Genomic DNA, 24935 nt, shown 5'->3' with positions numbered 1-24935 from the left:
AAAGCACTTTCATCCTTAGAATGCTAAAACACTTATGCATGTCTTTGAATCTGGTGACTTTTGGACATTTTAAGAGTGACATGTATTTCAGCTCAGTTAATGCTTCAAACATCCATGCAATTTGAGCTACATATGTGCTAAATCTTTCAACCTGGTGTTAAAAAGTCCTGGGATTTTGGTTATAGTAGCATAATGTTCAGACCACCCTGGCTGGCAACTACGTAACCTCTTGCTGACAGTGGAAATTAGAGGCCGCCTGATTATACTATAGTCTTCATTCCCAGACCTAATGATTTCCAGTTGCAGGGATTCATGTTACCAAAGCACAGTTGGAAACGATGATGGAAAGTATTGGGGAATTTATCCAAGTGCCTGATATGTTTTCCATTGGGTGAATGGAAAGAGTGAAAGAAGGCAGAAATTGACAGTTTTTTGGATGAAACTCACCAGTTTTGATTCCATCTGTGGGCAAACTGAACGAGAAGCATCAACTGGATGAGAATGAAGAGAAAACCACCAGCGGCTCCTACATAACGCCAGACTGAGAGACAGAGAAAGAGACATGAGTCACTGTCTTTTCCTCTGATTAATATGGCATACTAATGTTTTCTGCTAATGAGAAGTTCACTGCCAAGAACCAAACACTAACAACACATGAAAGAAAGCATGCATCAATTAATTTGACACTCTTTTGAACTTTAGTTAATAAACAAATGAGTGTACAGGAACTTCCTCTGGCATGCCAAACTTCATGTAAAGGGCCCAATGAATATAAAACTCATGTGGTATGGGAGATATTTTCATGGTAATACCATGGTTTTCTGAACATGTACTTTGGTATTTTTTGAAGTACCTATGAGTACCATGTAAATATGGTATTACCTTCTTATTCCTTTACTGTACCTTGGTACCACCACAGTATTTCTTGTAAGAGATATTTTTGTTTGACATACATTACTTCTATCAAAACCAATGGTACTTTTACATGTGTGCTAATTCAAGGACATTTCTACAATTATAGCATCTAAGCCTATTCTATTAATACAAAAATAAAATTTTATGAGCATAATGAACTGGCGAAACATTCCTCTTATTATGTTTGGAGCCAGTGCATTTTGACCACAGTTTCAGCCAGCGGACGACTAGTTTGAGTGATAACTGGATTTAAAATCTCCCACAGTAGATCAATTCAGATTCTCTTGGACATTTCAGAGTAGACACCTTTACACTACTGGGTGCTTTAAAGTAGAAATAATGAAACTTTCCTACATCAATTCTCTCAATAAAATGTGTCATTAAAAAGTAAAAGGCCTGGTTAGGGCGTACAAAACAATAGTTGCAAAACAGGAAGACAAAAACAGAACAAATATGGGAAAACAGAACATGTGTTACCTTCTAAAAACCTCTCCTCGTTTGGAAGGAAAAATCCACCTGCACAGCAGGCCAGCAAAGCCACAAACTTAAAGCACCAGAATCTGCAAAAAAAGAGAAGAAATTATAAACTTAAGAGACTAAGGAATAAAAAGTACAGTATAAACGCGACATCATTTAAAGGGAAATGTGTTGGCCTGGGGAAACTGGCAGTCTGGTATTAAAATAAAAGGTATTCATATTTCGTTTGAATATACTGTAGGTATTATTAAAAAATATATTCTGAATAAGACTATTTTGATACTTTTGCCTTGGACTGGGTATCGCCAACTACCAAAAGATACGATCCATATCATGATAAAAATGTCACGATTCAATACATTGCAATGTATTACAATATAATTGCAATAAAAACTGCACCAAAGAGAATGAGAGAGAACTAGTGTAAACTTGAGCGAGAAAGAAAAAGTTAATCTACACCTTATAAAAGTGACTGACCGCACTAAAAACTCTGGTTTCATAGTTTGCACTTATTTAGACAGCCTCCTTCATTACTGAACTGTTGGACATGATATGAATGAACAAATAAATACGTAAATAAAAATACTAATCTAAACTCACTTTATTAGGAACAACTGTACATCTATTTATTCATGTGATTATCTAATCAACCAACCAAGTGGCAGCAGTGCAATGCATAAAATCATACAGATACGGGTCAGTTCATGTTCACATCAACCATTAGAATGGGGAAAAAAATGTGATCTCAGTGATTTCGACCATGGCATGATTGTTGGTGCCAGATGGGCTGATCTGAGTATTTCTGTAACTGCTAATCTCCGTGGATTTTATAATGCACAACAGTCTCTAGAGTTTACTCAGAATGGTGCCAAAAACAAAAAACATACAGTGAGAAACAGTTCTGCAGATGGAAAATCCTTTTTGATGAGAGGTCAACGGAGAATAGCCAGGCTGGTTTGAGCTGACAGAAAGGCTACAGTAACTCAGATAACCACTCTGTACAATTGTGGTGAGAATAATAGCAGCTCAGAAAGCACAACACATCGAACCTTGAGGCTACAACAGCATGTCGGGCACTTCATTAGGACCATAGTGTTTCTAATGAAGTGGCTCAGTGAGTGTAAGGATCTACTGTAAAGTACTGGTAAACTATCAGTTCAATACTGTGAGGATAAAGTATTACAAAATATGCTTGTATCATCACAGCCCTACTTTTCCCAGAGCATCTTTTAGGGGATTTTGTCTATTTGTATATAGCTCCTTGTATAGGAATTCCTGTTTACGCTTGTTAGTATTTCATCACAGGGGTGGTTTCCAAATAAGTGAAAAATCTAAATGTGGGTTTTATTCAGGGATTTGATTCAATTCATTTCTATAACAATGAATTCAGCCACTTTATTTCTTTTTCCTGCTTTTGCATTCAACACAAAGATCTCTTTATTGCAACATGAAGAGCTCTCATCTGGGGCTAAACTATGCCACTCGTAGGGGTAAAGCTCTCCTCCGAGCGCCATTTCCTCTGAACTGAGTTTTAAATTATTACTCTATTCAGTGCTTTGGTTGTGGGTAAATAATGGAGCACTAGCAGAGCCATACAGATAGGGGCAGTGGGCCAAACAATACATGGTGGTCTCTATACGTCCTGTGAACCGGGGCCGTGAGGGGCCAGGGAGGCAAAGCAGAGGAGGAAAAAGAAATGTTTCCAGAGTAAATACCACATCAAAAGTGTCTGGGTGGATCACTTACCCATTGTGAACAGCTGCTCGACATCCCGTGCTGGTTTGCACCCGAATAGTGAGCACAGCAAATACGAAGAAAAAGCAGGCCATGCCGAAACAGACTTTGTACACGGCTGAATAGCCCACTAGATTGCTGCAGTTCTCTCCTGCATTGAGCCGATGGCACATTTCAGAGTAGAATGGAATCTGTAAACAGAAGAAAAAACAAAAGTGGAAGGAAATTACATTTTACAGAACAAAATACAGTACTTACAGTGTACAGTTGTGGCTAAAGTTAAACTGAATCCAAATGATCTGGATCTCAAATTCAATTCGAGAAGTACCACAGAATCATCGAGCTTGAGATTTTTTTTATTGTTTAAAGCTGAAGTACTGTATGTCACTTTTCCAGAGTTAAATTACTTTCTTCTATCCCAGCTTAATATGCAGAAACAACTATGAGTAAGCCATTCATAGGTTAATTTTATTGAAAACTGTAAACACTGTGTCTCTGTGGTGCTATAAATATTCCTCTGTCTGTTTTGAGAGACCTGTTTAGACCTGCCCCAACAACATTACTCAACCAATGGCGTGAGTTGGTGGCAGGACTATTTGTTTGTTTGACCAACAGAATACAAGGGGCATATTTAGAAAGCTGGTTTGAAAACATTGTTTATCTTTCAAATTCCATTCGGTGATGCTGGTGTCGTAGAAATGATATACCTCAGCTTTAAAGGTGAAGCCTGTGACTTCTGGGCTACTAGCGTCACCAAATTAAATTGCAAAAACTTTGATGTTTACAAACAGGTTTCCCAAACACTCCCCCCACCTGCATTGAGTCTGTCAAACAGATAGTCCCACCCCAAACTCACGCCATTGGTTGAGTTTTGAGTCAATATTGCAGTCTGCCTGGTCGGGATGCTGAAACAAGCATTGTAAGTGCCACAGTTTTTACACTTTTCACGGAAATAATCATGTAAATAGCTTAATAAGGCCCCATTTACCTTGCATTAAAATTATTTTCGGTGATCCGAGCACTATTGGATTGCACTTGACCACATTAAATGCAAGTGTTAATGCACCCAAGACACATTCTGATTAGAATCGTGATCGGCTCACTGAAACTACACTCGGATTTGGTCGGATTCTGACCACATTCAAAAAAGGTGTAAATGCAAATGCATTTTCATTATCCGGATCCAACTACGCAAGTAATTAATTATGTGATGAAGTTACTCTACAGTCATCCATTGCTAAAGTGCTGCATTGCAGATTCTAGCCTTTTCTGTTAATTCTGCCATTGTGATGTGAAGAACACAACAGACAATGCCGTCTTGCCGCCCGAAGAATGAACAATGAATAACACCCCATGAATTATTCCATTAGAATACACTTGGAGTATCTTATCTCTCTCCACAAATTTCAACTTGTTCATGTCTCTCTCTTGTTTTCTAATACATTTTGTGGCTCGCGTGACAATTGTGTGAAACCAGGCTTCACTCGCAAATTTTAATTGAGAAGCATATTTAGCATTATAAAGCGCAGAATGCAAGATGAATATCATAAAATTTGCTTTGGTGAAATTTAGCTTTGGTGTAGGAAGAAAAAGCCTTACTCTCAATGTGATGGAAAGCATTTGAATTATCCATTAATGTTTTTACAAATGCGTCCTAGACACGTTCTTGCGCCCATCTGCCCTATTGTTGGTGTATGTAAACATGTACTAGATGGATGTCTTTGACCGTCTTGATGTGTTTCTGGCTATTGAGTTTCAGATGTGTCTGTATTTGAAGGGCTGCATTATGTTAGCCAATCAGAACAGTGGGCATTAACATAGCTTAAACAATGCAAGTTTAAAGGAGTCGCTGAGGTCAAAACAGAGCATTTCAGACAGAAGGCCAGAGACAGGGAGGAAAATTATAATATATTACAAAATGATGACTGTTTGGTTGAATACCATTTTCATTGGATCACTGGGAAGATAATAACATGTACTGTATGTCATGACCACATTAAGCTGGGAAAGAAGCTAGTATTTGTTTTTAAAAAAAACTTACACACTTCCCCTTTTAAACACAATTAAATAGCATTGTTTTCCATCAAAGACTGAATATGCTTTTATATAAGTGGAAAAGGCCATAAAGCTTTGTTTAAAACCAAAAACACAGAATGGAGCTATTGAAAAGATACTGATTAAGGAGCTGTTAATATGACATTTATAAAATGTACTGTGGCAGTACTGTAGTACAGTGATGTTTCAGATGGTAATACCATAGTACTTTGAAATGTACCATAGTACTGAATATTTTTTATATTCCTTTACCATGGCACTTACATGGTACTTCAAGGTCCCTCAATAAATACCAATAAAAACATGATAAAAACATTTTACTGTAGGTGTACTAATTTTTATAGGTCTAATTCAGCAAGGAAAAAGATTAGCTACCATCAACAGCCCATTTGATATTGTAAACAAAATGCTGACAATGAATCGAGGACCAGGCGACGGCGTGTCTGGGAACCAGCGAGCAATTTTTTTCTCTCTCTCCTCTCTCTTTCTCACTGTCACTCCGCCTTGCCCTTTCCCTCTCCACTTTATTTTAGTTTTTCCCTCCCCTTGTCCCCCTCCCCAGCTCTAGAGAGGTGATGAAAAGCACCCTGACGGGCAGCACGTCATGCAGGGAGTTCCCCAGCCTGAGGCAAAGGAGGGAGGAGTGTGACGGGGAGGATGGAGGGGCCAGGCTGTGACTACGCAAACCCCAGCCCCCAATCGGGCTAATCAGCCGGGGAGAGGGATAAATGCAGCCGGATGCGGCAGTTCGAGAGAGAGAGAGAGAGAGAGAGAGAGAGAGCGATGGAGACGCAGCTGCCGTGTGGGTCTAGAGACAGAGACACAGCTGCCGTGTGGGTCTAGTGCTGAGCCTGTGTTCCACTGGTTCACGGCCGGGGCAACCTGGATATAAACCGGCCACACTTTTCCACCGATCTGAGAGCCGAACAGTGATGTAATGGGTTACTGTCTATGTGGTAGTTTCACGTGACTACCTCAAACAAACATCGGGCATCACAGTGTGTTTGTATGGATATATTTAAACATACAGATTAATGCAATCTATTGTTATTACATTGCTCAAGATGACAGGTAATGTAATTGTATTATATTGTAACAGTGGAATCATTATTAACTTTGGTGTATCAGATGGTTATATTTGGATTTTTGCCATAGCATATTATATTATTTATTACAAAACTTAGTGAGTAGCTGGTCCCTTACAGTACAAAACAATGCACAAAATAAGATGACAACAGTGTAAGAAAAGCCAACAAATTTGGCATATATAACAACTTACTGAGATCAGCTGCAGAGGACACCAGCAATTCACTGTTTATCACGAGCGTTACTTGCTAAATTCAATGCCCCGGTTAGTTAGCAAGCTGGGCAGTGTCCAAGTCCAAAACACCGTTGCTCCATCTACTGTTTTTGCATATGTTCTTCTTAAAATCCCAGTTCTCCCTTAAATGTTTTTTCAATTAGTTTATGATTTGGTAAATTGTCCGATTGAAGGCGGTGTGCATACTTTCATGCTGTATCTTCATTCTCGTAGTAGGGTATTTTTTTCCTTTGCGTTCTCTCTAGATTATCCCGGAAATCTGTAAATACCATATCGCAAGTAGAGCACTCGTTTGGTTGTTTTACCTGAATGCTTTAGATGTCGGATAATTTTATGGGTTTTTTATTGTTGTTATAGAGCAAAGAAGCTAGCTACTGTTGTTGTTTGGGAAAACTTTACCATGGTGACAAAACATTATCCCGCCCTCGTCCCCTGACGTAATTGGTTTCTGTGTAGAGACCAGCAAGCTTTTGGGGCCGATGCGGAACCAGGTTTTAAACCCCAGAACAGCCTTTTCTGTGGTGGAAATGCATGGAACAGTTTGAGATTTCACATCGGCCCAGAAACCCGCACCTGAACCATGTAGTTTGAAAAGTGCTACAAGAGGCACCGCTTTTGTGACTGCGCTGGTCTTTTTTTAATGCCTTGTTTTTTTTGTTTGCATGGCATTTACACAGTAAGGCCTCATTGTGGTGCTGGGAACAAAAAAAATGTTGGGCTCATGTTACACGGCCAGTGCGTTTAAGTGCATACAAACTGTTTTCAGTTACTGTTTCTGTATATAAATGTAGGATTATATGCAACTTCACTGAAAGAGTAAATACAGTGTGTAACAATTGATGTGCTAAATGTTATGATGGGTCATTTATAATTTTGTCTTACATTCCTTACATGCTTTGAAGCAGAAGTTGAATGGCTGTCTTTTGTGTTTAGTGAAAGGCATGGCTGGCTGACTGTAAATGAACCCTCTTTTGATGGCTCTATAGGCCTTTTCTTTAATGAAGGACAGGCTTGAATATTGTCCCTACAAGAACCTTTAATGTGGTTTCAATTTTTTTTTTAAAGTAGTACAGGACATAATATTCTTCTATTCAGTAAATAAAATGATTATTTCTTTGGTTGAGAAAGAAATTATACAGTGGTTAAAACCCCCATTAAATTGCTTGACAAGAAACAGTTTTCTTACCTGTGTTGACATATTTCCATTTAGGGTTAGGTAAAATATTTTATTAGCAACCAATTCAAAGTACTGCCACTACTGAGTACTGACTACATTTCCATTGATGCACGCTGTTTGACAATTGTCAGCTGTTTTCAAATGCTCACATGGGCATGTCGTGTCTCGTGATGAATGCTGCTGTGCACGTGAACATTTAAATGCGTTTCTTAGTAAAAATGCCCCTCCTGACACAATATAAATGTAAACACAGTCGTTAATGTATTATGAGAGTGTAAACAGACAGGACAAAAATGTGCACCTTCTTGACATGATATTAATGTAAACAAAGCCGTTAATGTATTACGTGATGCTATGGAATATTTTGATTTAATCATTCAGTTAATCCATTTTTGATAATTGAATTAATATGTTTGTAATATGCACTGATCTAAAATGACAATGTGTAATCAATGTACTATGAATAACTGCATTATCAATGTTATTCAATATGTTACACATTTAATCATTCATTTATTTATTTAATTATCATTTACTCAGTTTAATAATCAAAGTGCAAATCAATGGAAAAATGCAGCTTGACTCTATTGAGAATTACAGCCTCTCTCTGTATCTCTCTGAATGACACTTTCTGTGAATGACCCAGAAATAATGTGTGTGTTGATGATCTAATGTTTTAATTAGAATAGAGCCATGCGCTGTCTGGTACCTGCTAGAAAGAGGCAGAGGATACATGTGCGTTAATTAGTGCTAAAAACGAGATTAAACGAATGTGTGTAACCAATAACTGAAATAAGAGAAATCATTTAATATACTAATCAAATTAATGCAGAAAGTAACGACTGCAAGTTAATATAAAATATGTAACCAAATAAAATGATTGCAGTGTGTTTAATGCATATAAAATGAAAAAGTCATGCTTTTGCCATCACTGATGCAAGCTGGGTCAGGATGACCAGCAAGAAGGGAGACGGTGATGATAAAACTAGGGGGGCATAAGATGATTTCATTGGATGAAGAGACAATCACTCAAAGAGATAAGTGGGAACAGAAACTGTATAAAAAATGCATGATTCTGAAATGTAAATTTAGATGCTCCATGGAGCACCCTGGCTTTGTTACTCTGTAATAAAAGTCTATTTTTGGAATCAGAACTTTGTGCCCCGAGAAACCTTTGACTCGACTGTGCTTCGATGGCTGTTTAGGGGAATCACTGCAGACAAGAAAAAAAATCATATATCTTAAAATATCCAATCTGTGTGATGTGTAAATGCAGTCTAACCGACTTGCTGCAGCTGTTATAAGTGATTAATCTAATGATCTAATTTGAGTTTTTAATGGCAAGCGGAGTTTGTTTTTACTTATTACTTTACTTTTTATTTGGTTTCTTGGTCTTGCTATGCATTATTTTTTCTGTTTAATCTTACTCATGTGTGCTGTTTTGTCTTCACAATTTAGAGATAGGGAATTGTCTCCAATTCAAGGTGTTCAACGTCACAGGACGATGGTGTGAATCATGAATTTTCATTGTCTTTGCTTAGTATAATAACACTTGTTGAACTTGTGTTGGTCAGACAAAAAGACGTAACTAAGCTTATTGAATAAACTGAATAAATATAAGTGCCTTTGCCTGCTTCTCGGGCTGGTAGATGAGTTAACATAACAAGCTGTTGATATTGACTGGTTTTGAATATCAGACAGAACTCTGATATTTGGATATATTCTGACGGAGAGAGAGAGGTCTAGTGGGAGAATGGATCTAACATTCCTGGTGTTGTCAGTCAGGATGATGATTTAACATTCATTCGGCAGGATAGATGATCTAACATAAGCCTATCTTTAATATTAATCGAAAAACAATACTGACATGAAAGAGTAACGCACTCACTGTCCTTGACTACCGTAATACATTTCAATGACAGGTTTGCTTTAAAGGTTTGGATTGAACCAGATTCCATGTAAATGTAATAATCAAAGAGTAAAGATTATATCAATAATTTTAAGCTGAATTATGTATTTCTGCGCTACCAAACAGAATTGTAAAAATGAACTTTGTTTTCAAAACAGCTTTCTGAATACACTTCTCATCTGCTGTTGGTCAAAGAGAGAGATTATTGTATGCAGGTCGTTCAAAACAAACGAGTCATTTTCGCGTTGCAACAGAAACACAGTGTTTATCGTTTTTGAGAAAATTAACCTATTTAAAGGGGTCATGACATGAGAAACCAAATTTGCCTTGATCTTTTGGTATATAAGAGGTCTTTGTATCATTAAAACGTCCTGCAAGTTTAATATTTTAAGACGTCCTCCCCATTCTAAACGAATCATTTATTTAATCAAGCTCAAAATACAGCTCGTTCTGGATTCATGGTTAGAAGTGACGTGTCGGTTAGAAGTGACGTACCAGCGCTTGCATATGACCGCCTCCAGCACAAGATAACTACGCTTTAAGCGCAAGACAACTACGCTCATTTCAGTATCGCCGTCGCCTCACAAGTGTTCAGTCGATGGACAGCGAGCTCTGACAGAGACTACTTGTGCACAGGAAAATTACGATGCCACACAGATGTGCTGTTCCTGGCTGTGGTCAAACAAAACCTCTGAATAAGCTGCCGAAAGATCCAGACGTCAGGGAAAAATGGATGCAGTTTATTTTTTGCGGACGTCCCAGTCACGGCAGTGTTAACTTAAGCGTTTGTTCTGTACATTTTAAGGATGACTGTTTTGAGAACAAATCTCAATATGATGCTGGCTTTGCCAGAAAACTGTTGCTCAAAGATAAGTCCGTGCCGACTATTCTGGGAACAACGACGACGCAAACTGTAAGTAATCTATTTTAAACTTTAAACTACTTTTTAAAGCGCAATTTCATTCATTATGAATAATCACAGTGTTTTTACTTAGTTTACTTGCATATTGTTCTGGCTGGGGCGTCAATAATTGATATATAGGCACTGACGTTAGCCAATCATAACAGTGGGCGTTAACACTGAAGTCTTAAATGGAAAACGCCCCCAAAACAGACTGTTTGAATCAGAGGATGAGAAACAGGGTGGGAAAAGGTCATAAATCACTAGATTTTAAAAGTTTTTCTTAAAAAAAAATATATTAATACTATAATTGCACCTAAGGGAACATAATAATACAATAAAAAAACCCATGTCATGACCCCTTTAATAGTTATTATAATGAGTTATAGGCTTATTAATAGTTGTCTCTGCATATTAAGCTGGGATAGAAGAAAGTATTTTAACAGAAAGTTACATACTTCAGCTTTAAGTAGTTGTATTTTTCAATAGATTACTTTTTAAATGTTCCCATATCTAACATTTTTCATGTTTAATTGCTGTTGTTACTACAACTTGCACTGTTTTCTCTATTCTCTATTTTATTATTCTATTTTAATCACTAGCTCTTGAATAATTACTTTAAAAACTTGAAGCAATGTTTAGGAGAAGCACTTTATTACACTTTACACTCTTTTAATTCAATTTGCATCAATATTACACTTTTTAAATAAAGGAGTGTTTACATTTATATATTTGTTTATTTATTTATTTTTCAGTGGTTGAGGTGCTGTAGTTTAAAAAGATCTGGGAACCACTGTTCTAGAGAGCATTTGATTGGAGGAAAATCTGTGGAGTGCAAGATGAGTCATTTATTTTCTTGGTCCATTTTCCCAGAAGAGAAACACTGTAAATATTAGGCTACATCCACATTAATCCAGATACATTTGAAAACGTTGTTTTCGTTTTTGAAACGCTGTCTGTCCACACTGCTGTTTTAAAAGGTTTTTCAAAGGTTGCTCATCCACACTGAAACATCTGAAAATGCTTAAGTCCCCCTACTGCGCATGCGGAAAAACATAAGAAGTGTTATACTGTGTCATTTCCATGTACGGTCTGAAACACAGTTGTCATCGTGACTCGTTGCCGGACAGCAGTTCGAGTAAACCTCCAGTTGCCTTTGAAGGAATGCATTGTGAAGGTTGTTAAATGTATCATTTATTTTTAACAACACCATCAAAGTGACAAATAGGCACAACAATGCCACTACAACATGGGTCGCCATCTTGATTGTTTTGGGTTAAATGGATCACGTGACTGCGTCATATGACAACAAATATTTAATCGTTTTGAAATATCTCCGTTTTCTCAGTCCACACTACAACACAAAGTGTGTTTTCAAATTTATCCAGCATTTTTGAAAAGCTAAATTTTTGTTGGACAAAAGCGATGTCTCAGTGTGAATGAAATGGATGGAATGCCAGAACGTAGCGGAATTAGCACTTTTTGAAATGAAAACGTATTAATGTGGACGTGGCCACAAATGTGTATTTGTCTCTTAAATATGAAGTGTCATGATTATTTCCAAACAAGTTTCCTGAACTGTTTGAACTCATTTACAAAATGACATGAACTGTATCTAATAAAAGTGTTTGACACAAGCTGAAGTTTGCAGGTCTGAGCTGCCCTGATGTAAATTATCTTACTCACTGCTGCTGACCTGAGGGCAGCTTTAACGCTCTCTGCATATAAGGGAACCAGATCCTGATAAATGCAAATGGAGAAGCTCTAAACAACTCACATTGTCTCGTATTTCCTTCTCCACAGTGGGGGACATCATGATGACACAGGTTACTGTTACCAGCATGAAGAAGAGGGCGTACATGAAGCGTGTCGATGTGGATTGTTTGATCTTTGGACAGCATCCACAGCACAGGGCGCATCCAGCCGAGCCACAGCAGCACGCCAGCTGCAAGAGAACGATACATGAGTGAGATGGAAACATTCTGGCTTTTGGCATTTAAAGACTTATTACAACAGTTCACAAACCATTATGATGATTTACAATAAAACAAATGGCTTATTAAACGCATTTGCACATTAAGAACTATACACCTTCATCAGTATAAAATAAGCCCATTCAAAACTCACTACAAGATTAAGTAACATAAATTGCAGCTAAGATAAATAAATATTGAAGTTTAACATATTGTTAAGCTTAGAAAACATTCAAGTACAACATATCGTTAAGGAGAGAAAATGCATTGGGGGATTAAGGGCATCTTATTGGCTGTTTTCACCTTTAGCAGCAAAAATGGCTCATTCCTATTGGCTGGAAGCAATAGTAGACCTGGGCTGTTACTATGAAGCAGCTCAAATCACATGACTGAAGGTTCAGACATAATAAGAGGCAATGAGATCACATTGAGTGGTTGCAAAATCTTTACAAACATCTGTGGAAAATCCCTTAATCTTATTCGTCTACTGTTTGCAGACAAGATTGCGCAAGCAAAAAAGATGAAAGAAAGGATGGTTGACATGATATACTGTCCTAAAATATACAATAACATTGTTAATCAAATAGTTAATTGGTATGTATTGTTATCAAAAGTACTGGTATTTGATACCAAATCAATATATATATATTTTAATTTAAATGATACCAGCTGTTTTGTACAACGGAGTACAGAGAACTGCTTTTCAACACATGCACATTTGCTTAGCAGTGATATGGCTGTATGCATGTATACATTTTGGTCAAAATGCCTGTCTTGATGTATGTAAAAATAGTCAGTTATGTCTTAAGTGAGCATAAACAGATGGTTAAAAAAAAAGTTAGATGTGTACCAAAATACTGGATCTGGCATTGCAGTAAATGTAGCTTAACAGCTCTTCCACGGTCTCTGTATGTTTTTAATAGTAATTAAACAACAACATTCACAATAAAATAAGAAAACAACTCAGTGCTTTTTATTTATTTGGTCTTTATTACTGACTGCTTACTTGAATAATTACTTAAAAGAACTTGAGGCAATGTTTACTTAAAATAGAAATGGTACTAATTCAGTTCCACTTTATTTTATGTGTCTTTAGCTACTATGTACTGGCATTAAAATACATACAATACAATGTATTTATTGTGTATACATATTTTCCTCAAAAGGCTAAGGTATGGGTAGATTTAGGAGAAGGTTAGGATAACAGATAGCAGTTGGGGTTTAAGGTAAGGGTTGGGGTAAAATTAGGTTTAGGGGTAAGATTAAATTACAACTACAGCTTTAATTAAATGCAGGTACTTTAAATGTAAGTACAGTGCAACAACACGTATGTAGATAATAAGTACATTGTTTCAAATGCTTAAGTGCATAGTAGTAAAATAAACCTAATATAAAGTGGCTCCTTTAATTCAGTAAATGCTATTGTTTTATTCTGCTTTGTTAATATCTATCTTCATATTTTGCTTAAATAAAGGTGTGTTCAATAACATTCGTTTTTACTGTAGTATTGAAATTGGTACTGTTGCATCATTAAATTTCACTGGTATTGACTACTGAAATGTTTAATTATTGTATATAATTTTTACATCATTATTAAAGTCTTAGCTAAACGTTTACATCTTGAATGTTTTATTTTTGTTAATTACTAATAAATTTAAGCTTAATTGGGTTTCTAGATTCCATTTATGTGTCTTTATATAACAAATCATAAAAAGTATTTGTATGACAAATAATGATTACAATAAGGTTTTAAACATAAAAAGATCTTAACCCTCCTGTTATTTTTGAGCAGTTGAAGAGTTAAAAACAGTGAAAAACTTAAAAAATCAAACTCTTAAATTTGTTCAAAATGCCTTTGGAGATAATTTCTGAAAAAAGTTTAAAATAATAATAATAATAATTATTATTATTATATATTATATATTATATATATATATATATATATATATATATATACACACACACACACACACACAACAGTTAGTTCCGGTCCTCGAATCTGATTGGACAAGAGATGTTCCATGAGCACTGATGGTGTGACACTATCAGCACTCCGATGCTTCACTGTGTGTGTGTGTATCACTCCGCTTGTGTTCATGCTGTTCTAAACTAAAGTGTAAGAGTAGTGCATATGTGTTAAGAGTTACTGTATGAGTGTCTCTTACATGTATTTTTTTTTATATATATATATATATATATATTATTTATTTTTTGACAGCAGGTGGTGGCAAAAGATAATTTTTGTGTGTAATATGAGCAGTTGGTGATGTGAAGTGAATCCGTCAGTCATTGTTCACATACAGCAGCTCTCCGTGATCACTCGTGTTACTACTACACGACTACAGCTAGAAAATAGCTTTAAACTGCTTTAAACGAACAACTTCAGCATTATGGCTCATCACAGCTGAGAGAAACAACAGACAGATTAATTACACTACTCAAGGCGCTTGCCTCTGGAAAGCTGGAGCTTCCATATTGGACATATACTGTTTAAAATGGTGGAGGACATTGCGGTTTCTATAGTGAAAGACTCTTGCGCACAGGCTACCGCAAAATAGGGAGAAATACCCCCGATTGGATTCTATTTTTCCACAGAGAAAGCTGATCTCCAGAAAGCTGACAGCATCTCTGCTTGGGTGTAGCAAGCAGGTGATCGCACATGCTCCATCTCTCTCTCTCTCTCTCTCTCTCTCTCTCTCTCTCTCACTCACTCTCTCACTCTCTCACTCACTCACTCACACACTCACTCACACACTCACTCACACATCCATCCTTGTTTATCCAATAACTTGTTAGAAATAGCACAAGCTGTGATACTATTTCTGAAGTGACATTTTTGAATCAATAATGAAGATTTGGACGCATCATTTGGTTTGAACCAGCAATGGTAGATTCTGATCCGTCGCGTATGAAAGTAGTTCCATGCACAATCTACAACATTTACTTGTTCATTGAACTGTAGCACATAAGCAATTTCACACTCGTAATCATGTTATATGTCCCTAAATCATCACTGCTGTGATTACCTATGGCACTCGGCCTCCGGCCAAATCACAGCAATGATGATGTATGTATATATATATATATATATATATATATATATACACACACACATAACATTTTTATGAAATGTGCTTGTATTTGTGTAATGTCAATTTTATGACCACAACTTTAATATCCGGGCCAGATCTGACTCGTAAATAAATGGGTAAATAATGTTGGTTTTAAATGCAACAATGTTTTCTTGAGTGAAGAATGTCACAAGATCTCACACACATACATAAACACACTTTAACACCCAGTGTGAAAAACAAGCCAAGCGGCCCTTTCCCACCTACAACCCTGGTACTTTTCCTTTAGTGACATTCTAGATGAGAACTCTTATGAGAAACAGAACACCGAGGAGACTTTTCTCCTGTTGTATTCGCATTCAGAAAGTTACCACCGTAGTGACGTCATCTAGTATCAACAATATTTCTTCTGATGTGGTTGGCACACACGATTCAATATCAACAATAACAACGAAATCAACAACATTGGAGTTACACTTTTGTTAGGGCTGTTTGCGCTGTTACACCAGTAACATAAAGTTACAGTACCTGCAAACTCATCAACGTCACTTTGTTCATTCTTGAAGAAGTACAAAAACCTTTGTAATTTTGGACTGCCATCTGTTGCGCCACGTCGGATTATGACCTGCAAAGGCCCCGGGGCCTCTATACGATCCAAAAGTATCTAGTCACAGTAGGAGCAAAAATCTCCCTAAATTGGCTCAAAGGAAATATAGTTCCTTATAGTTCCTAATACTGTGATGATCTACTGTGAAAAACCTCAGATTTAGGGTTTTGGTTTGTGTGAGGATCAGTATAGACACTATTCATTTAATAAAAAATTATGCAATGGTATGTTGAAAAGTACTTGTTGTGTTTTCATTTGAATAAAAGTCTATACTAATTTGGTTGGACCTTTTTAATGATAAAAATGTAATTAAACTTCAAAAGCTGGAATTCAGAGAATATAAAACGGAAAACACAGAATTTGGGAAAAATTTTTACTGAATCTGGAACAAATTATACGGATTTCATAGGGCGCTAGAATTGTGAAAATAATCTAGCCAATAGAAAGCAATAGCAACATTTTACAATATATGTTGATGATCTAGTTGCTACATATCACATTATATTCAGAACTATGAGACTAAAATAACAAAAGCACTTCCCCAACCACCAGCCTGAAGACATATCCACATTCTCAGACAACAGGTGGTCAGCCTGCATGACCCCGACCCTAACCCCATACTTTCACAGCACCACTGGAGTCCCAAACACTAAGTGGGTTTGCATCTATTGCAAACAGACCATCCCCCACATCTCCTGCCCAGGAGACAGTTCTCAACCCCCTACAAACCAGCAGGGGTTTGGGTGAAATGTGACATATTCAAAGTAAAGAACAATAGCCTGGACATTGCATTCTTTACGATTCAGGTTAAGTATTTCTCAAGCTCTTCAGAGTAGGAACGTGCGAGACTAGTCGACTAAATGGTTCTGATGCTGCTAGTCAAAACTGGAATTACTAGTCGGTTAATATTTCCCCCATTAAACTGATCAACATTTTTACACATTTAAGTTTGGCTTTATATTTTTTCAGAGGCTGCGCTTAAAGAACTGTAATATAAATGTTACATATTTTAAATAGAATTAATAATTCTGGAGGATTTATTGAGAAGATGCAAAGCTTAATCTCACCGCAGGCTGCACGTGTTTCTTCTCTCGCGGTGCGCGCAGGAAAATGTCCTCTCGCTAGACAAGCAAACTCAGCAAAGTAGCTGTGAAATCACTTCGGTGGTGGTGCAGGATTCAGATATCCAAACATTTGAATGTCCCTATGGATGTTTTCACATTTGATTCTTCTTTCCATCTGTGCATGCTTGTATGTTATTTTTCCGCTGTGCAGGATAGCAGACTCAGGTGAGTCAAGTCCCATCTTTCACTGGACCATGTCGATGTGTTAATTTTGCTCATCAAAAAATGTATGCTTTTGAGTAAGTAGCCTAGAAAACGACTGTTTATTTTCAACAAGGTGCCGACTGCTTAACTATATTTTATTCTGTGTGCATGTCATGTTTAGAATACATCAGGTTTATTGTAGGCTACATCACATACCTATTTTTCAATCCTATGGCTACTTTTTATTTTTTACAATGTAACTGTAATTGATTAAAGTTTTTTACCAAACAAGTCCTGAAATACACGCAACTTTTCAGCACATTTTTTCCTCTCTCGTAGATCTGGCTTAGTCTACCTGTTAATTATTTTCAACAATGTCCTGACTGTTTTAATATGTTAAGTAACATTTATGTGGTGATTTCCATTTAGAACAGGCTGGGTTGCTCTATTGGTCCTGCACTATTAATTCAATTGTTTTCAATAAATATGCCTGTTAAATATTCGCTAACTTTGATTCAGTGAATGCGTGTCATGTTCTATATTTAATGTACAATGATCAAAATGCAAGGCAAGCACATCGCAGATAAATGCACCTTTTTTTGTGGAATTTAGCTTCGGATTTGGAATAGTTTAAGTATTTTAAATGGGTCGCATAAACAATTTCTTTTACTGTATTCTGACGTTTGCTTTCTTTTTAGAATGGTCGATTTCAAGTCTTCCGTTTAAACGTCAGTGAAATAGTCATTCAGCACATCCCTACTTCAGAGGTTTAGTTTAGGAGGAGGTTCTTTGAAAATACCATCCACAAGTTGGAGGAACACTGAGTTCCGGTGCATTTCATGGATTCTGGATTTTTGATCTACACCTAGCAGAAAAGATGACCATAACCAGATAAAGTATTTACCTTTAAAGCTAATAGAGAACTATTTCTTAGGGATGTCATAAAATTTATATATTGATTATTGATTGGCAAGTTATTTTATCTACAGTATATATTTTTGATGTATTGATATATTAAAATTAGCCGACATTTATTTTTGTGCTTTCCAATTCACTCAGTTGGCCTCTGTTTAACAATCTGACATAATAGTGTTGGGAGACCACAAGAGGGTATTTACCCTCTTGGCACAGGTATCACACACACAGGATGAGCTGATTTGGCGCAGCAGATGGCAGTCCAAAGTTACAAAGGTTTTTGTACATCTTCAAGAATGAACAAAGTGACATTGATAAGTTTGCGTGGTTTATGAAGTTTATGTTACTGGTGTAACAGCGGCAACTGAACAATCAGAAATGCCGATGTTCATTAAGCAATTTCTCTGTATGTAGCCTTGAATAGGTTTAATTCAAGCTGTCAAACCACAAAATAAAATACTTGTAACTGAAAATACATTGTGTAGGCATTATGAAAGATACTTATATACAATATATCATAGAGTTATACTAGAGTAAATAACCTTTGTCCTTTGATAATGATTTGGGACAAATTTAATGGAAAACTATAAGAGTTGTGCTCAGTGGCACTGCCGAATTTTAACACTGAGTGTTGGTGTTGTGTGTGAACCTTTGTAGAAATTTGAATAAGAATAATTGTTATGAATTACAGAAACCCCACAAAAACACAATTTCATGGACTTTTAGGGAAATTACAAACTCAAGTGCTGATTAGGTGACTTGACAAGATACTTACCAGCTAAAAAATAATATGACATAATTTAGACTGATCCCTGGCACATTAGAGGCCAAATCATTTGCAAACCTATTTGATATATTTCATGTTTTCTCACTGAGCTCATGTACCATCAGTGTTCAAACTAACAAGACAATTAATAGTCATGAATAGCAGCTTTGTAAGTCTGTTAGCCAGGCAATTGTACAGCTCGGACAAAAATGTATTACTTCACTGTTTGAAGTGTACAAAAATAAAGCGCTCTTTTGTCTGGTGTGAAGAGAGTACCCATAGTAACACTGAAGAGTCAAACCTTCCCTGCTAGAATCAGACTTAAAAGTTGAAAAACCCAACGTTGATGGATGGGGATGGAGTTTGGATGGCAAGCTTGACAGCTTTTTCAGTTGCAAATACAGAGCAATCCAAAGGCTCACAGGACAAAAGTAAATACCCTTTTAGATGGTAAAGGAAGAAGCCAGAGTGAATGAAAAATGTGTCAAACGCTGTGAGAAATTCACAACAGTGAGAATGTCTCACTTCTGCCCATAAATTCAACACAGACCTATGGTGAATTCTCAGGGCCAACAAAGCCTTCTCTGTTGGCCTAACATGACAAATACATACATATTTATATTTATTTATATGATTTATTTGTTCTTGGTGGGTGTGATCTTTAGGATATTTCCCGGTTGAGGCCTTCTAGCTGGCCTTTACTGTCATCACTGCTGTTATTGCCATTGAGAAAGAGATATTTATGTATTTAAAAACACGAGATGTTCTTTATGACCGTGTGATTGATTGATTTATTAAACAGGAAAGGAGGACTGATTTTCACTTCAAACAAATTGGTAAGTGCTTTTTGCATTGTTATAGCAACATCAGGAGTTTCCTAAGTGTAAATTAGGCTGCTGGAGTATTCAGTGTCAGATCAAGTTTTGAAAGTAGTGCTGTGCTCCATTCAACTCGGAAAGTCGGATTTTACAACGTTCTTGGAAAAGTGCAATGAAATGCATCTGAATTACAACTTGTAGGCTCGTGCAGAAATTCTCAACTCTGATTTCGGCGAGATGCAGGGGCATGATGTCACACAAACATGTCGACACTCAGGGAGAAACAAAGTAAGTGATAAACATTCACTTTATTAAGTAATATCGATAAATGAGTTTGTTTCCACATTACATGATATTAAAGCTTGTTTAACAAACGCCTGCAGAAACAGGTGTATAAAACATTATAATATATTTTGCTAATTGTACACCTGAAGCATAAATGCTAGCGCTGCAGCATTGTTTATCAGTTGGGTTGCTAGGAGCCATCTCTAATGAGAGTCAAACCCCTGCTAAACTAACAGGAGCGTTGCAGTTCCGAATATCGGGGAATGTTCATTTATTGTCAGAGATAATAAGTAGGAATATCCCACATACAACTTGAATGGAACGCAGCATACCCATATACGCTGATGAAACTACATTTATTGCAAGCAACATTTAAATATTATTAGATAGATTTTCCAGACATTATAGACCTCTTTGGTAGAGTCATATGGAAAATTATGATTTTTGAATGTCTGTACGGGAGACGTTCATTTCACAACACAGTCATGCTGCAGTTAAAATTAGGCTTGCTTGAGCATTAAGTGTTGCTTCAAGTTCTGGCTTTTGTGCATGGACGTATTTTTTAAATGTCAATTGTTATTACTTGTTAGCTGCGAAATAATGTATGATGCCCAAAGGCATAAAGGTCCAAAAGTCATATTTAGGCACCATAAAAGTAATCCACGTGACTCAAGTCGATCAATGAAGCAAATCAATATGTTTGAATAAAAAATAAATTGATAATTAAAACCTAATTAACTTTTAAGCTACCAGTCGACCCATCACAGTGCTGTCGCGTGACGTAAGCATGATGGCGCGTTCACGCGAGAAGAAGGGAGCATGCACTTTGTTTACAACAAGGGAACAAACGTCATGCAATAAAGCAATGGCAGGAAGTAACGATATATAGTTAAAAACATTTTAATTAGCGATTTGTTTCAGAAGAAATTCACTGATCGACTGGAGTCCTGTGGATTACTTTTATGCTGCCTAAATATGCATTTTGTACCATCAAACAGTCAGCAGCCTCACAGCACCCATTCAGTTTCATTCTATGGACATAAAAAGATAAAATGTGCTTATAAAAAACTTAATTTCAGTTTCTGCTGAAGAAGGAAAGTCATGCACATCTAGGATGTCTTAAAGGTGAGTAAATCATTACAGAATTATCAATTTTAGGTGAACTTCATTTTTTCTGGTTATTACTGGGATTTCGGTTGCAAAATAAACACGCATTTGGAATTTTCCAAATTTTGGACTCTTGTAGCCTCTATGTCTGTGCCGTCGCATTAAGAAAAGCCTAAGATGTATTTTTACATTCAATAAATTGATTTTAACTAGTGGCTGATTAATTGGTTATCTGCCTTTTCCACCTCCTTAATTATCATTATTGGCAAAATACACTATTGGTCGAACTGTAGTTTACTTGATACCACAAAAAGATGAATTACAGTTGTCCAACTAAAATTGAACTTTTAAAGTTCATGTAAATGGCTGTAACAAAATAAGCAACACTGGAGACAATTGCTGAGTTGATGCAGCTCTTATTCATGTGGGTCTTACAAACAAGATTACTTCAAGGCAAGCAGAGGGAGGTGGCTCAAGGCCTATTCAAGAACAATATGGCATTGAATGAATTATAACAGTTACAGATAATGAGTGACAATGGCCCTTCTTGTATGGACAGATCAGCAGCAGTAATTCACAAATGGGAACCTGTTATAATGCAGACAAGAATATTCTCTCACTGAAATGACACTGGATGATAAAACCTTCCTTATGTGAACAGATCTCATCATCGTGATTGTTTCAACCACGACTCACGTTCCAACTGATGGAGATTTCAAACTTAGATTTCACATTTTACAGAAAGACAAGACACTGAAAACACAAAAGCATGTGATTCATAAGCACTGAGCATTTAAGAAGCATTAAGATCCTTGAATACAACAACATGCCACAAAAAGTGAAAATCTTTTGTCACAGATCTTAATACAAATTAGTTTGAACGTTTTCAAATACTAATAGACAGCGCAGGTAAATTACTTTTGTTATGACAGTTTAATTGTTTTAACAGTATAATAGCATCATCATATTTGCACCAATTAACTGAATGCAGTTATTTTGTTGTCTAGTGATGGCCTTTTGGAAACAAAATCTACAAATGCTGTTGTTGGCGTAGAGGGAGATTAAATGACCGTCAATTGCAAACAACAGTTAAACAAAGCGGCTATCTAATGATAGTAATTAGTCAACAAACATGGAAACTACACAGTTCAATGCCAATCGCCCACCGAAGCCACACATTTGTGGGGCCACTGGCTCCTGACAAGCTTAGCGCTAATGAGACAACACTATTGATGCGCCAACACTGACTCCATCCTCTCTTTTCCACTGCTAATCTTATGCAAACAAGCAGCCACATGGATCCAGCCAGGAAATGAAAAGACCACCCGTAGACCTCCCCACGTACAAAAGGGCTACAAGATAAGATCTGGCCCTTAAAAACTGAAATTTGCACACTGAGAATGTGAAGGAGACAATGTTTCCAATTAGACTGACAATAAGATTCAAACTTTAAAGAGATAGTTCACACAAAAATGAAAATGCTCTCATCATTTACTCATAATATCTGAGAATGTCTCAGCACTGTAGGTCCACACAATGCAAGTGAATCTTTAAAGCTCAAAAAAGCAACTAAATACAGCATTAACATAATCCATACGACTTCAGAAGCGATATGATAAGTGTGGGTAAGAAACAGATCAACATTTAAGTTCTTTTTACTATAAATTCTCCTCCTTGCCCAGAGATATGCATGTAGAATGTGAATCAGCAAAAAACAAAAGAAGACGAATGTGAAAATAGTGATTTATAGTAAAAAAGGACTTAAATAATTATCTGTTTCTCAACCACACCTAACATATCACTTCAGGAGACATGAATTTAATGACTGGAGTCATATGGGTTACTTTATGCTGCCTTTATGTGCTTTTTGGAGCTTTAAAGTACTGATCACAATTCACTTTATGGACCTAAAGAGCTGAGACATTCTTCTAAAAACCTTAATTTGTGTTCAGCAGAAGAAAGAAAGTCATACACATCTGGGATGGCAGGAGGGTGAATAAATAATGAGAATTTTCATTTTTGGGTGAATTATTCCTTTAAAGGACTATTCAGGGTTTAATACTTGTAAGTTAAGCTCAATTGACAGCATTTGTGGCATAATTTTGATGACCATAAAAATAATTTTGGACTGTATCTCGTTTATATAAAACAGTAAGGCACAAACAATGGAAATGAATGGGGCCAGACAACATTACAATTATACCATTAAATAATTAAAAAACGTTTCTAAAGTATAGCCCCAAGACGTTAACATTATACATGTTAACGTGAACTAAGTGTGATAAAATAGCTTACTAACATTATCTGTGTAAATGTATACAATACAACAACTTTGTTGTTATGACGTTATGATCTTGTAAGGTGGTAAACGCTGTAACGCCAGTAAACTCCTGATTTTAACCCAATAAAGTCATGTTAAGACGTGTAATGTGTATGTCACTATACTTTTGAAACAGTCCGTATTTTAACGTGTGGCTGGCCCCATTCACTTCCATTGTCAGTGCCTTTGTTATAGTCACGATTTTTACTGATGAAAAATAAAAGAGGGACGAGAGTAAATTATTTTAGTGGAAAACAGTATTTATTGGGGTTCATTTAATAATCAGTTTACAGTACAGATTAATGAAAACAAGGACGGTCGTGGACATTTCTGTCCTGATGATCAGATTATGAGGACAAAAGGAGACTTCAATGTACTACAGTCGCACAACAGCACTACAGTAACTGACGGAGGAACATTAGAATCTTCATAAAGCCAGAACAGTATTAAACAATTGTTTAATAAAAGCAGATCCCATCAGTAACACGTGTATTATTGAGTTGTCGTTACTGCTAAACCGATGAGCCCAAATAGCTGTTTGTACATATTTATATCTTGCATCTATCCATTAGCAAACACAACAAAGACGTCAACTTACATTAACTTTTTTATTGCATATGTGAGCAGCATCATGCAAACGGTATGGAAAAACTATAAACAGTAACCGAGCGGTCAGCGCGAATCTCGGTTCATAAAAAAGGACGTTAATGTTTTTACATGCTCTACAGTTAATATTTAAATGCATCACTCACCTGAGACACACAACACGGGGTACACATCCTGGCAGCGGGACAAACGCTCCTTTACACACTCTAATCCAGGTCAGATGTTATGCTAGTAAAATTCGTATTAACAGAGATTCGTGTTTTCTCTCCTCTCGCGCGTCCCCGTGCCGTACACAATCGATTGTGACGTGCACGAGCAACAGACACTGTGTGCTGAAGTCTGTCTGATGCTTCAGTCGATGGGGGAGGTAACGGCCTAGGTAAATATTCCACAGAGCTGCGTTGGGCTACAAGGATGCATTATTGTTTCAGGACACTTCGTTTTGATATCTCATTTTCAAATCCAATAAAACCCCACCTCATGTCACTTCCGTTGTCGTCACGATGTGCGGTTTCAAATTTCCCTTGCCCATAATAACAATGGACAACATCAGGAATATGTTGAAAGCAATATCATAGCCCCAGTATTATCTGTCCGCGATACAGATACATACATACTTTCATTTGGGTGTTTGTTAGATACCAAAATTGATATCTGATGAGAACATTCAATTGCTATGTAGGTATAACTCGTTTCGCTTTCATGTTGTA

General features: G+C 36.7%; 1 protein-coding gene across 1 annotated transcript in view; it reads right to left on the bottom strand.

Moving 5' to 3' along the window:
• Positions 1–24714, bottom strand: part of LOC127622849 (serine incorporator 5-like) — a 37290-nt gene extending 12576 nt beyond the window's left edge. The window contains exons 1-5 of the mRNA XM_052096962.1: positions 24372–24714; positions 12267–12434; positions 3139–3317; positions 1393–1475; positions 448–541 (exon numbers count right to left, since the gene is read on the bottom strand). Coding sequence (XP_051952922.1) covers positions 448–541; positions 1393–1475; positions 3139–3317; positions 12267–12434; positions 24372–24398 — 551 coding nt within the window. The 5' untranslated portion in view covers positions 24399–24714. The remainder of the gene's footprint in view (positions 1–447; positions 542–1392; positions 1476–3138; positions 3318–12266; positions 12435–24371) is intronic.
• Positions 24715–24935: the final 221 nt, after the last annotated feature.

This window comes from Xyrauchen texanus, chromosome 3 (assembly GCF_025860055.1).
Source record: "Xyrauchen texanus isolate HMW12.3.18 chromosome 3, RBS_HiC_50CHRs, whole genome shotgun sequence".
NCBI lineage: Eukaryota > Metazoa > Chordata > Actinopteri > Cypriniformes > Catostomidae > Xyrauchen > Xyrauchen texanus.
This window is presented reverse-complemented; position numbering and strand designations above follow the sequence as displayed.